Source organism: Bubalus kerabau, chromosome 15, assembly GCF_029407905.1.
Source record: "Bubalus kerabau isolate K-KA32 ecotype Philippines breed swamp buffalo chromosome 15, PCC_UOA_SB_1v2, whole genome shotgun sequence".
Lineage (NCBI taxonomy): Eukaryota > Metazoa > Chordata > Mammalia > Artiodactyla > Bovidae > Bubalus > Bubalus kerabau.
This window is the reverse complement of record NC_073638.1, coordinates 31,490,311-31,503,641: the sequence shown is the minus strand read 5'-3', so window position 1 is coordinate 31,503,641 and position 13,331 is coordinate 31,490,311. Positions and strand designations below refer to the sequence as shown.

The following is a 13,331-nucleotide window of genomic DNA, read 5'->3' as shown; positions in this document are numbered from 1 at the left end:
AAGGTTGAGCTGAGACGGGGGTGGCAAAAACTCTGTGAGCTGGAATTGCCTGTCCATCCTTTGCTGTGACTATTCCCTCTGCCTGGAATGTTCCTCCCAGACCACCACGTGTCACCTCACCCCCATCAGGTCTCTGTTCAGATCTGCCCTTCTCAGTGAGGCCAGCACCCCACTCCCCTCCCCCAGCTCTGCCTATACCCTAGCACCTAGAACTGAGCCCAGAACACAGGCGTGCCCCCCAAATACTTGGTGAATGAATGGAAGTATTCAGTGACCCCTGTCTCGTACCACGTGAAGGGAAATCCCATGAGCTGGCATTCAAGTCCCTGAGCATTGTGGACCCAACCCACTTTTCCAGCCTCAGGCCTTCCCTCTCTACCTATGCCCATGTCCTAGCAACCTGCCCTTTCCTGCATCTCCTGAGTGCCCGACAAGGCTCTCCTTCGTCCACTTCTCCCTCCTTGTCTCTTGCTGTCTTTTTGAGGCCCATCCTCAAGTCCCTCTTCTTGGAAGGCTTTGCTGACCATCCCTTTGCTGGGATGGGACCTCTCCTTCCTTCAAACCCCACAGTGTAGACATGAGCCTATTTCTTGGCTTTTTTCCTGCTCTGCTCACAGCAGATCAGTTATTCCAGTCATTCCAGTCCAGGGCTCCTGGGCCCCTGGAGTTTAAGAACGTAGTGATGGAGGTTTTCATTATCTTGAAAGCCTAATCTTTCAAAGGAAGGTCCTTTTCTTAACGGACACATTTCCCGACTTTGCACAGTTAGCAATGATAAGGCGGAACAGACTCACTAATAGTTGGGTCTGTTTGGAGCTGGAATTACATCAGTGTAGCCACACTGGTTATCTCTTGCTGATAAGACGCTGGGCCAGACAGGGAAGTAGGCTTTTGATTAGTTAAAAGGAGGTGGAGGAAGGGAGGAAACTCATTATTACTTAAAATATGCAGTTGGTTTAATTGACAAATCTTTAAAAACATGATGTCGTTGTACGTGGGGGGAGGGGAGAAGTAAACGACTTTGGCCATGAATACACTTGACTCGTGCCATCTACTAAATTACAGCCTCTTTGAGGACAGAGACTGAGTCTTACTCATCTTCGTGTCCCCAGGAATGAACAGAGTGCCTGACACACAGCGGGAAGGGCTGGGTAATCATCGAAGAGAATTGGATCAAATAAAAAAGGCAGATGGTCCCTTTCTCTGTAGATTGAGAACTTCCCTTTAATCGTTTGGAAATGAAGAAATCACAGGCCATAAAAACCCACTGAGTTCAGGTGTCCACTGGCAGGGGTGCAATTTGTACACATAGGCACCAAGCAAAGCAGGCTGCCGTGAAAGAGTAGGGGCCATCCTGGTGAACTTCTCCCCACTGTGTCTTAAGGTGCCCTGCCCTTGGCCATGCACAGATGCCCCGGTTGTTGGGGTGCCCCCATTAGAGACATCCACAAACTGCCATCTCGCCACCCCATCCCGCTTCCCCAGCTGCCTTGGAACTCATCAGATATCATTTCCATATGAAGCAGCAACTTGAGTTTAATTACACTGTCATAAATCGGCCTCGGTGCTGTGATTAGAGCTCCCATCTTCTGTTCCTGGGGAGGCTGCAAGAAGGAGGAGGCACCCCGGGGAGCAGCAGCTGGGAAGCCCTAGGGGCACCCGCTTACCAGGATGGTGGTGACGACCAGGGTGGTGTTGAAGAGGCTGTCAGAGATGTTGGAGGCGTACAGGCGGCTGTCCATGCTGAGGCCGTCTGCCACATGCCACTGGCCAATCTGAGGAGACCAAGGAGAGAGGCTGGGAAGGGCTGGGGGGAGGTGGAGGCTAAAGAGCTGGGGTGCTGAGATCCCATGAGACTCCAGGGCTGGGGGAGTTGAGAGGCCAGTCCCCTGCCTCTAGCGGGGCTACGATTAAGTCACAGAAGGAGGGAGCCACACAGAGTATGGAGCAGAGGGGCTGAACTGGGACAGGGCTACTAGGGTTCGGGGCATTAGGGAAGGGTAGGGAGACTGTGAAGGAAAGCAAGACTTAAGAGAGAGGTGGAGAAGAAAATGGGAAAAGAAATCAGGAATGGAGGTGACCTAAATGGGAAGGAAATCCAAAAAAGAGGAGATATAGGTACACACATATACATATGGCTGATTCACTTTGCTGTACAGCAGAAATGAACTCAATATTGTAAAGCAACTATACTCCTATAAAAACTAAAAACAGAAAAAAAGAAATCACGAATGGAATGCAGTTCAGGGACGCTCTCTCACCCAGAAGTGTGGGGAGCCGGGGGAATTGCATTAACTGGAAGCAGGACTGAGCCGCACAGCTCTTTCGCTCTACCCTGCCTTCCGGAAGCCTCATCATCTAAACAAGAACCAGCATGGCCACCACGTGGCACTTACTCAGCTCTTCAATAAACGCCTGCTGAATGGCTCAATGGATGCATGGACCATAAGAGGGAAGAGCCAGGCTCTAGTTTTGGTGGAGTCACTTGCTGACTGTGAGAACCTTGGCGGGTTACTTGAATCTTTCCCAGTCTCCGTTTCCCCAGCTCTAAATGGGAGTGGCAACGTTTGCCCTGCCTTCCCAGAACAAATGGAAATCATGCAAACGCCAGTTTGATGTTACATTATTCAGCCAGACCCAGGACCTCAGATCTCAACTGCATCACCCCAGAAGTGACTGAACTTCTCTGAATACATTTCCTCATCTGTGAAATAGGAATAATACAAACCTCCTGGGGTCATTGTGAGAACGGATTTAAGCTGAAACTCAATACCTGCTAGTTTCCTTCCTCTTCATTGTTTTGACTAGAGAGGGGAAAATAAAAATCCATAACTTAGTTCCACCAGTTCCACTTAGTTCAACTTTCTAAGAAAATCACCTAAATCGAAATTCAGCATCATTGGGTTTTTAGAGAATTTGTTTGTTTTCCCAGTGGAACCCTTTTTATAGCTACACATACGTGTGTGTGCTACCAGTATCTTTCTACTAGCTGGATCCTCTGGCAAACCATTTCTGTTGCTAGGAGTTGGAGGTGGGCAGCCAGGAGAGTCGGCTGGCAGCTGGCTAGAAACCCAATGAAATGCACACATCCGCCTTTGCCAGGCATCTCCAGGCACCGGCAGCAGCTTCCCTGGAAAATTCTCACAGGTTCCATGGATGCCACATGGCTCCACCCGCCAGAGCTGGGTTCTGGATTCCTCTTGTGGAAGCTCCAACCACAGAAAAGACTCGTCTCAGCTTTGGCTCTGGACCCACCCCCAGAAGGCTGACAGTCACGGGGAGCAGGAACCATCTCTCTGACATCATGGTCTGGAGCTTAAAGAGGGGAGGGCCAGGTGGGAAACCTCCAGTTCCAGCAAGAGCTCCGATGCTCTCTCCAAGTATGCTTTTCATCTGTCAAAGGAGAGATAGGGGCTTGCCTGGTGGTCCAGTGGTTAAGAATCTGCCTTGCAATATGGGGGACACCAGTTCGATCCCTGGTCCTGGAAGATCCCACATGCTGTGGGGCAACTAAGCCCTTGCAGCACAACTACTGAGCCTACTACTGAGCCTGCAAGCTGCAACCACTGAGCCCATGTGCAGCAACTACTGAACTTGTGCACCAAGAGCCTGTCCTCTGCAGCAAGAGAAGCCACCACAATGGGAAGCCCACACGCCATAACGAAGAGAAGCCCCCGATCACTGCAACTAGAGAAATTCTGTTCGGAGCAACAAAGACCCAGCACAACCCGAAATGAATACACAAATAAACAAAAGAGAAAAAAACCTTTTTTTGAAAAAGGAGAGATGACCAAAAACCCCTCTCCAAGCTTCAGCAAGAATGCCACTGGTGTCTCCACCTCTACAAAGGCAGATAGGTGCTGCGCGAGTTCCTGATCATCTTAGTTTACAAGCAGCATCTCCTGCATATCCACATGGGAAGCCTCGTCTAGATAAAGAAACTGAGGCCAAGATAAAAGAGCCCACCCAGCAACTTGCCTGAGGCAACCTCGCCATCAGCTGAGACACCTGAGCTTTAACCCCTGTGCTCTTAGCCCCAGATCGCCTTGCCAAGGATGCCTTCGTGGCCTCCTGTCTGGCTCTTCCAGCGTCCTACCGCATGTTCGGCTTACATGTCCATCTCCCCTGCTAGTCTGTGGGGGAGGGACTGGCTTGTTCAGGCTCAGCCCCCAGTTTCCTGCTCAGGGACTGGTACGTAGAAGCAGAGGAAACCATCATCTCTCACAGGCTGAGTGTTCCTGTCAGTGAGGCAAGAGCAGGAGGCAGGCGAGCCTCCTCTGGCTCCCTGGGGTGCCCCCTGCAGGGATCAGCCAGGTCAGGGAACAACCTGAGCTACCTGGCCTCCGCCCCTCTCTCTGCTGGGGAGAGAGTTGGGGAGGATGAGGGATGAGCCACAAGATTTTCAAGTGAAGGGGGAAAGGGAACAAGAGTTACCAGACACCTCTTGTGCTGAATGAGCTCCATCAGCTGAATTTTCCCAGCAACCTTGTGGAGTAGTGACAGTGCATTCATTTTATTTACAAGGAAACTAGAGCGCAGAGGTTTAATGACCTGCCTAAGGTGGTGGTTAAGAACTTGCCAGCCAGTGTAGGAGATGTGGGTTCAATCCCTGGGTCAGATGACCCCCTGGAGAAGGAAATGGCAAGGCACTCCAGTATTCTGGCCTGGAAAGTCCCATGGACAGAGGAGCCTGGTGGGCTATAGTCCATGGGGTTACAAAGAGTCAGACACAACTTAGTGACTAAACAACAACAAAGTCACTTAGTTAGCAGGTGATGCATGGTCTTGAACCCAGAGCTGTCTGACTCCTGAATCCAAGACCTTTCCTGTGTCCACTGCTGTCTCTGGGCTGGGGATGCTAATGTGTCCTCTATGTAAGCAGCCTGGCCAACCAGAGGAAAGGCTCAAAGGAGCCTCAGCCATACAGCCAGAACCCGGGACACAGCTTTTTTCTTTCCTGGGTTTTTATATCCACAAAAGCAAGTGAAATGAGTCTGCTTCCCTATCTTCAGGATGGCTAGAACTGGCTCCTGGCAACCTCCTAGGATCAGAAGGGCCAGATTTGAACAGAAGGACCTCAAAACAATTAGTCCGGATGTCAGCATCTGGATGTTTGGGACAGGACTGAACTTCTCAGAGTCCTGTCCCCTAAGCACGCACTTCACAGGACCAGCAAGGCCTCACCCCCTACCAGTTCCGCACCCTCACTGATCTCAGGGGACCCAGTGCTCACTAACCGCCTGCCCCAGCCCTGGACTCCCTGTCTGACCCAAGCCATGAGATAGGTTCGCACAAAACCTAGGGATATAAATGATTTACCCAGAGCCAGATCTGACAGCCTGAGCCATGTCCCCTGCCACCTCCCACCTCTGGGGACATGGCGAGGAGATGAATTAGCCCCCAAGCTCCAGTCAGGAAATGAATCTCCCCCCAACACTCCCATTAGCCCCCAAGAAATTAATAAACTCATCGGATCCAACAAAGCGGCTTGGCAGCTACTACCCAGAGCAATCTAATTGCAGAAAGGCAGTGGGAGGGAGAGCGAGAGGCAGAGCCAGGCGCCCTGGGATACAGGCTAATTGCCCCACCCACTGGGCACCTTCTATGCCAGACACATGCCAGGGGTGGGCAGGAGCTACAGCTCTCATCACTGACAATCTGCGGCTCTGCCTCCAGCCAAACTCCCTTGCTCCACCCCACTGACACCTGCCCCAAACCTCCTGCAGGAACAGCTGCTTTGTAAGCCTCTTCCACATGTCCACATGTGCCAGCTTGATTATGCTGCAAATAATGTCTTCCTGGGGCCCTCTCTTTGCACTTTCTCTCTCTCCCACTTGCTCTACTTTCCCACTAGAGATCCCAGGAGTTGCAGGGAAGGGAGGAGAGGGTTTGGACTTGGACACCACCACTGCAAACCTATACAGCACCTTCAGGCAGGTAGGAAAATGACATCCCCCTGGGCTGATGTAGTCCAGCAGGTGCACAGCTGAGCATGCTGATTCCAGCCTCCACTCACCACTGAGCATCCCACAGTCTGCACTATGCATGCAACAGCCCCAGTGTTAGAGGACCTGAGTTGAACTTGACTTCTCTGCTTCCAAGCTGTGTGACTCTGGGTGAGTTACTTAATCCTTCTGAGCCTGTTTCCTTCATCTATAAAATGGGTGTTAAAATAGTAATGATTACCTCCTAAGGGCTCATAAGGAGATTAAGGGAGATAATACATGCGCAGAGTGCTAGGTAAGTATCCATTTAATTTGTAATGTCATCATTTGAGAGAGAAGGCGAGGTCTCTTCTGCGCCCCACACTTTGCACTGTAGACTTTGGGTTATGAGATTAGACCAGGGTCTCCCTGGTGGCTCAGATGGTAAAGAATCTGCCTGCGATACAGGAGACCCGGGTTTGATCCCTGGGTCAGGAATATCCCCTGGACGAGGGCATGGCAGCTCACTCCAGTACTCTTGCCTGGAGAATACCATGGACAGAGGAGCCTGGAGGGCTACAGGGGGCACAGGTTTGATCCCTGGTCAGGGAACTAGATCCTGCATACTGCAACTAAGGCCTGGCATAGCGAAATAAATAAACAAAGGTCTTCTTTGTCCATTTCATTGATGTAAACACTCCCACTGAGGCTGATTTCAAGCTGCTAACATGTTATCATGGGACACTGAGTTGGGAAGAGAAGTGTAAAACTGGGGAGCGGGGGAGCTCTGGCTAGCTGGGTGAGCTGGTTCTAGGATATCACTGGCGCCACCAGGCTCACAGGTCCTGGGATGGGCACCCATTTATGTCTAGGAATCTCACTGCCACCCTACTTATGAGTAAGGAAAGTGACCTCTGCACGAGGTAATAATTTACCTGAATCCCAGAGCTGAGACATGGAAAAAAATCAGGATTCAAAACAAGGCCAATGTGCTGCTTTATTGAGATCATGATATTAAAAAAAAAAAAGTATATCCCTTCTCATTACTGATTCTATGCTCTTTGAAGGAACTAGAAGTACTTCGTCAAATATGAAAATCGATATGATATGGGATGTCATGGGGTATTATGGGATATCCCCAAATATGATATGGGATGTGTCTGCACGTGCACAGAAAGTATCATTTACCCAATTTCCCCAAAGGACAAAGAATCCATATAAATTAATAATAATCTTGCTCTGTTAAGCACTAAAATTAGGGGGGGGGGATTTTAATTATTTATCTGAAAGTATTATTTCCCAAAATTCTTTACAAGGGAATTGTATTAATACTTTCTGCTGTCCTCTTAAACAGAGTGCATGTCTTTACCTTAATGCAGTGTCATCCTTTCGAAGCCAATTATTACCCTGTCCTGTGATACAGGCTGCTTATCGGTTTCTGAAATGTGGTGGCCTCTCACCCTCATTTCTGTGTTTTCATAAGTTAATTTGTCTGCTTTTCGTAGTATCTCTTTTCTCATGGTGAACTGTCATTTCTGACTGCTATCAGGACAGCTGTCTCGAAGAGGCTCTGTCCTTTCAGCAGCTGTATTTAAGATCCCTGGCTGAGCAACCAAGGGACCAAGCTTGAAAGAACTGCTGTACGAAAAGCAGAGATAAGGTCTGATGGGGCCTAGGGCCTTTAGCGAACAGACTCTGTGACACTGATAAGGGCGGCCCACAGTCCCTCGGAGAGGCGACTGCCATACACGTGAATGAGTGTCAGAGACCTGCTTTTGGTCTGCTGCTGACCCCGGGTCAGCATAAGCAAGCTGGTCACTCCCTCAGCAAGGCATCGTGGGAAATGCTTGTCCAGGAGCCCTGACCCCAGGTGTCCCCTGATGCTTTCTGAAAGCACTGGTGTGGAGTCTGGAGATCTGCATTAGCATCCCAGCACCGTGACCACAGGGCAAGTCACTTAATTTCTCCAAGTCTCATACTTGCCGGCTTCCATCCTCATCCAAGCTCCCAATGAACTTGGCTGGGACCGGGAACCTCCAGGGCCTCTGTTTGTTCTGTTAGACACTTGGCAGCAGCCAGCCATCTCTACAAAGCCTCAACTATGGTCACACTGGCCCCTGCTGAGACCCTTCAACTCTTAAGGATAAAGACCAGGGTCCTTAATACTAGGCCCTCCACACCCACCGGGCCCTACAAGGCCTGGCCTCTGCCCACCCTCCACATTCATCTCATACCCTCTTTCCCGGCCTTATCTTTGCTCCAGGCAAAACTTTCAGTTCAAGTGCAATTAACTTCCCGTCAGGGTCTCTTGTACCTGCTGTTCCCTCTCTGGGACTCTCCTTGCTGCCCGACCCCCTGCCTGCAGCCCCATTTCGGCTAGTTCAGGGGTTGGCAGACCACAGACTGTGAGTTGAATTCGGCTTGCTGCCTGTTTCAGAAAATAATGTTTTATTGGAACACAGTCACACCCATTCATTGATTGTTCCATCTGTGATGACATTCATCTTCAACAGTAAAGCTGTAAAGTGTAAATTTTTACCCTCTGGGCCTATTTACAAGAGAAGTTTTTCAAACTTTGATCTAGTTTATATCTGTTAACCCCTCAGGCCTCAATTTAGAAATCACTACCTCTAGGAAGCCTTTCTTTTAACTCCCAAAGTCAAACTTCTCCCAGAACCACATTCTTTTCCTTTAGAGCATCTGTCTCAGGCTGTCATTATACATTCATTAATGAGCCCATCACTCACTACCTGTCTTTCTCCCTGGTCCGCTCTTAGTCCTGCCCAGAGAAGCCACACGCCTCCAGCTCCCAAGCCCTCCTGCTCCCTCCTGCCTAGAATCACTAGAGGCTGTCATTTTGCCGCTTTGTTCTCTCCCCAGTAGGTAAAAAGGGATTCATTTTTAAAGCCCTGAAGGATTTCCTCACAACCGTACCTGCCTCCATGAGTACGCACACGGCTCTGTAACATTTAATATTTCGTGTATGTTCAGATGATTGTTCTTTGCTCTCAGCACTGCCAGGATCCAGTTTCTAGACAGGCTGACATAGCCCCAAGGCCGGACAAGTTCTTCTGCTCCAGAGTCAAGAGTTTGCAAACACTTACTGATCACCTTTGCACACCGGGCACTCAGCCACGTGATTTAATTACACAAATTCCCTTGATTCTGCGTAACAACTCTGTTATCATTCACATCTGAGAAATGTAAGCACTTCAGACAAGTTTTTGTTGAAACAATGAATGCATGAAATAAATGAATTCATTTGGTTGAATGAATGAATGAAACTGAGACTCAGAGATATCAAACTTGCTGAGGATCACAGTTAATATGAGATGAAACTGGAATTAAAACTTGGGTTCTATTTACTGCTCTACCATCTGGTTGGGTTAGGACAGGTGCAGGCTACCCTGAGCTTATGTCCTGGGCCTACCCACACACCTCTTTCATCACCGTGAACTTGTTCTTTGGAGATTACAGCCCTGAAGGGATTCTGTGCAAGAGTCCACAAGAGTGATCTTGATCAAGGTACAGGTTAGTTTCTTAGGGATTGAGCATAGGAGTTCACAACGGGAGGGCACCAGAAGGCCCACATTTTCTTAACTCCTCTGCCATGCATAAGCAAGTCACTTAACCTCTCTGAATCTTCCTTGGCTCCAAAACGGAAATAAATGAATTGGCCTACCCATAGTACAGCAATACTGTTCCCTGTCAACTGAGCTGTGCGTGTCATGGCTTTTGTGTAGGCTTAGTCAGTTATGTCGGAGAAGGCAATGGCACCCCACTCCAGTACTCTTGCCTGGAAAATCCCATGGATGGAGGAGCCTGGTAGACTGCAGTCCATGGGGTCGCTAGAGTTGGACACGACTGAGCGACTTCACTTTCACTTTTCACTTGCATGCATTGGAGAAGGAAATGGCAACCCACTCCAGTGTTCTTGCCTGGAGAATCCCAGAGATGGGGAAGCCTGATGGGCTGCCATCTATGGGGTCCCACAGAGTCGGACACAACTGAAGAGACTTAGCAGCAGCAGTCAGTCATGTCCGATTCTTTGCAACCCCATGGACTGTAGCCCACCAGACTCCTCTGTACATGGAATTTTCCAAGCAAGGATACTGGAGTGAGTTGCCATTTCTTACTGCAGGGGATTTTCCAGATCCAAGGATCGAACCCTCATCTTCCGTGTCTCCTGCATTGGCAGATGGATTCTTTACCACTGCGCCACTTGGAAAGCCGTGATGGCTTTTGATGAGTGATAATAAGCCGTGGGAACTTAATAGCACTACTGTCTGTCTGGTAGAAATGCAGCTGAGCAGAGGTCAAGTTCTACCCTGTCATGTGCTATGTGGCCCTGTGCTATGTGGGAAGTCAATTTTGCTGCCTATAAGATAAGGCCCTTCTCCTCCTACTGGGATGTTATGAGGCAATCACAGGGGCTACAGAAGTTTAAAGCCCTATCCAAACATAAGCTCTTCCAGATCCTTGTTTTCTAGGCCCATCCAAGGTTGGATGTCATAACACATGATTCACTTTTTTAACCTCAGCCTCAGGGTTCAAAGTTGAAGTTTTCACTAGGAAGAATACATACAATAATGTATTAGTATCTCCTTGAGTACAGAGGACTAATTTCAACATACAGGCAGGAAAAATGACGGTCTGATGTGAACCACTAGGGGAGGAATTGAGACTCAGTTATAGTTTGGAGTATCTACAGTATAGGTCTGTGCCTTGATATATGACCAGTTAAAAGATTTGTAATGGAAGCCTCCATGGTGAACCCCTGGCATGAAGAAGTAAAATGTTTACCAAATTTAAATACAGTATTTCTAGTCATAGAACTTCAGTTCACATGGGAGACTGGATCAGAGGTCCCTTGCCTAAGCAGGGTGATCTGAGGAACAAAGGGAGTTATTGATGTTGGCTGAAGATCTCGTTCTGCCAGCCAAAATATTCTTTTAGTACAAAATAGGTGCTTACATGCAAAATACTGTAAAAACCCAGGATCAAAGGACAACAGTGGCAAATGGCAAAGGTAAAAGATCAAAAACAATCCTGAGGAAAGATGGGAAGGCTTCATATCAAATGAGCTGTTTCTGGGCTGATTAAGCCTTCAGCTGAGTTGGTCTAAGGCAGTGTTTTGTTCCGGTGTGGCTGCTACCCATTAGTAGGTTAGCAAATCAATTTAGTGGGTCAAGACCTGCATTTTTAAAATGAAATATATATCCAGAACAGAGCAGAGTGCAACCCACACAGCATGGGCAACTACTGTTTCATAAGCTTTAGCTTCAATTATGTGGGGGTGGGTGTTAATGCATGTCCTGGATTTGCAACCAAAATGCAAGTGATGCTCAAAAAGGACAAAAGGGCCTGGCGCAGGGGATTCAGACACTTTGCCTGTTCGCTGCTCTATAGCCAGCCCCTAGCAGAGTACCTGGAACACAACTGATGCTCAATAAAACACATTTTTGGCAATAATGAACTCCTATCTCAGTCACTTTTAACTGCAGGACTATAAAAATTATGCAAGCTGATACTTTTGAGCATGTTGTTGTTTAGTCACTAAGTCGTGTCCACCTCTTTTGCAACCCCATGGACTGCAGCCAAGATGCTCTGTCCATGAGATTTCCTAGGCAAGACTACTGGAGTGGGTTGCCATTTCCTTCTCCAGGGGATCTTCCCGACCCAGGGATTGAACCCACATCTCCTGCATTGGCAGGTGTGTTCCTTACCAGAGTCATCAGGGAAGCCCTTGGAGCATGTGCTGAATGCCACATATGGGACTAAATGCTTTACATTTGTTATTTAATCTTCCCAACTACACTATAAGGAAGGTACTACTATCATCCCATTTTACAGATTAGAAAACAGAAGTTCTAAGAGGTTAGATTTCTTGCCCAAACTTCCATAGTTCACACAGATTTAAACCCAGGCAGGTCCACTCCGCTGCGTTGCCCCCAAGATATTAATTTTCCTGGGCTGTGGACGTGTAGTTAAACATTTGCAAAACCTTTTCATTGCTATTCCTTATCAATTGGTATTTGTTGTAAAGTTTTCCTGGCTGAGATTCCACATTCCTGGAGTCAGCCTTTGCTTCTGACTCACATATTTATAAGAGGATATTTAAATAAATATTTAAATAAAGCTTGACGAAGGGGACAGGCGGATTCATGGAAAAAGTAAAGCATCAGGAATTCTGGCTTCCTGACATGGCTCTGCCATCAACTGGCTCTGATCTCTGAATCCCACACGTGACCACTAGTTCTGGGAGCCCTTGTCTGGGCTCACCATGCCCAGCCATCCATCAACCTTCCGTCTGAATGTCACCCCCTTGGGCAGGTCCTTCCCAACCTCTCATTCACCATCACAGAGACTCAGGCATGAAGCTCTGAACTTCTCCTTTATAGCACTCATTGTATAATTATTTAGATAATTATTTTTTTGTATAATTATTTAGGTAATTATTTGTTTCAAGTCTATTTCCTGCACTACAAAATCCATTCTATGACTAATAGGACTCTATTTTATTCCTCACATATCCTCAATGCCCAGTGTGGAATCAGCACTTAGTAAATATTTGACAATTGCATTAATAAATTCCTCTTTGGAGCTCCAGCTCCCAGGACAGTGCCTGGGTCCTCAATAAATGTGTGTCAAATTGAATTCTGAACTTTCTTTTGGCAAGACCCTTCTTTTTAGTCTTTAGTCATCTTACTTATAAAAGAAAGCTCTAGTCTAGCCCCTTCCAGCTCAAACATGAATTCCTGAAAGTTCCAGGTAGGTGTATAAAGCAGCATAGTTTTTCAAAGGGCTTTGGGGAAACGCCAGGAAGAGACAGTCCTGAGAGGTACAACATAAAGAGGCCTGGAAAGGTGATTGTAGGAGAGCACTGGAAGCCTGGCTGCCCAGGTATGAAAATGAAGCAGGTGGTCAGCTATGAGGAGGATGCCGGGAAGGCCGCTCTCCCACCTGCCAGGAGTCAGCTCTCTCTGAGCCCCGTGGCTCATGCCTGGCATCCTTTCACTAGAGAGCATGGTCTGAGAGCTGGTCAACATGGAAATAAATGTCAAAATGTTAACACGTTATTATTATTATTCAATTCAACAGCTATTTATTGAGCCAGTCAGCTGCACACACTACTTACTTACACCTCAAATATTGCATATTGTTCCAGACACCACTCTTTTAGTGGAGCACAGACTAACTGGAGTGTGTTCCAAGCACACGTCTTCCCTCTTGGCTGAACTCATTACAGTCCGTTCTCATTATTCATGGTAGTTTTGTTCTAACGTTGCCACCAACACTGAATTAGTGAGACTGAACCATTTCTCCTAAAGGAAAAAACAGGGCTATGTTCCTATGAGTCTCCAATCACATTTTGATCAACCAATTAACACATAACCTCGATTTATG

The 13,331-nt window shown here is 47.8% G+C and overlaps 1 protein-coding gene across 1 annotated transcript in view; it reads right to left on the bottom strand.

The window, feature by feature from the left end:
* Positions 1–13,331, bottom strand: part of GRIK4 (glutamate ionotropic receptor kainate type subunit 4) — a 341,407-nt gene that overhangs the window by 86,839 nt on the left and 241,237 nt on the right. The window contains exon 10 of the mRNA XM_055548398.1: positions 1,668–1,775. Within this exon, the coding sequence (XP_055404373.1) occupies positions 1,668–1,775 (108 nt within the window). The remainder of the gene's footprint in view (positions 1–1,667; positions 1,776–13,331) is intronic.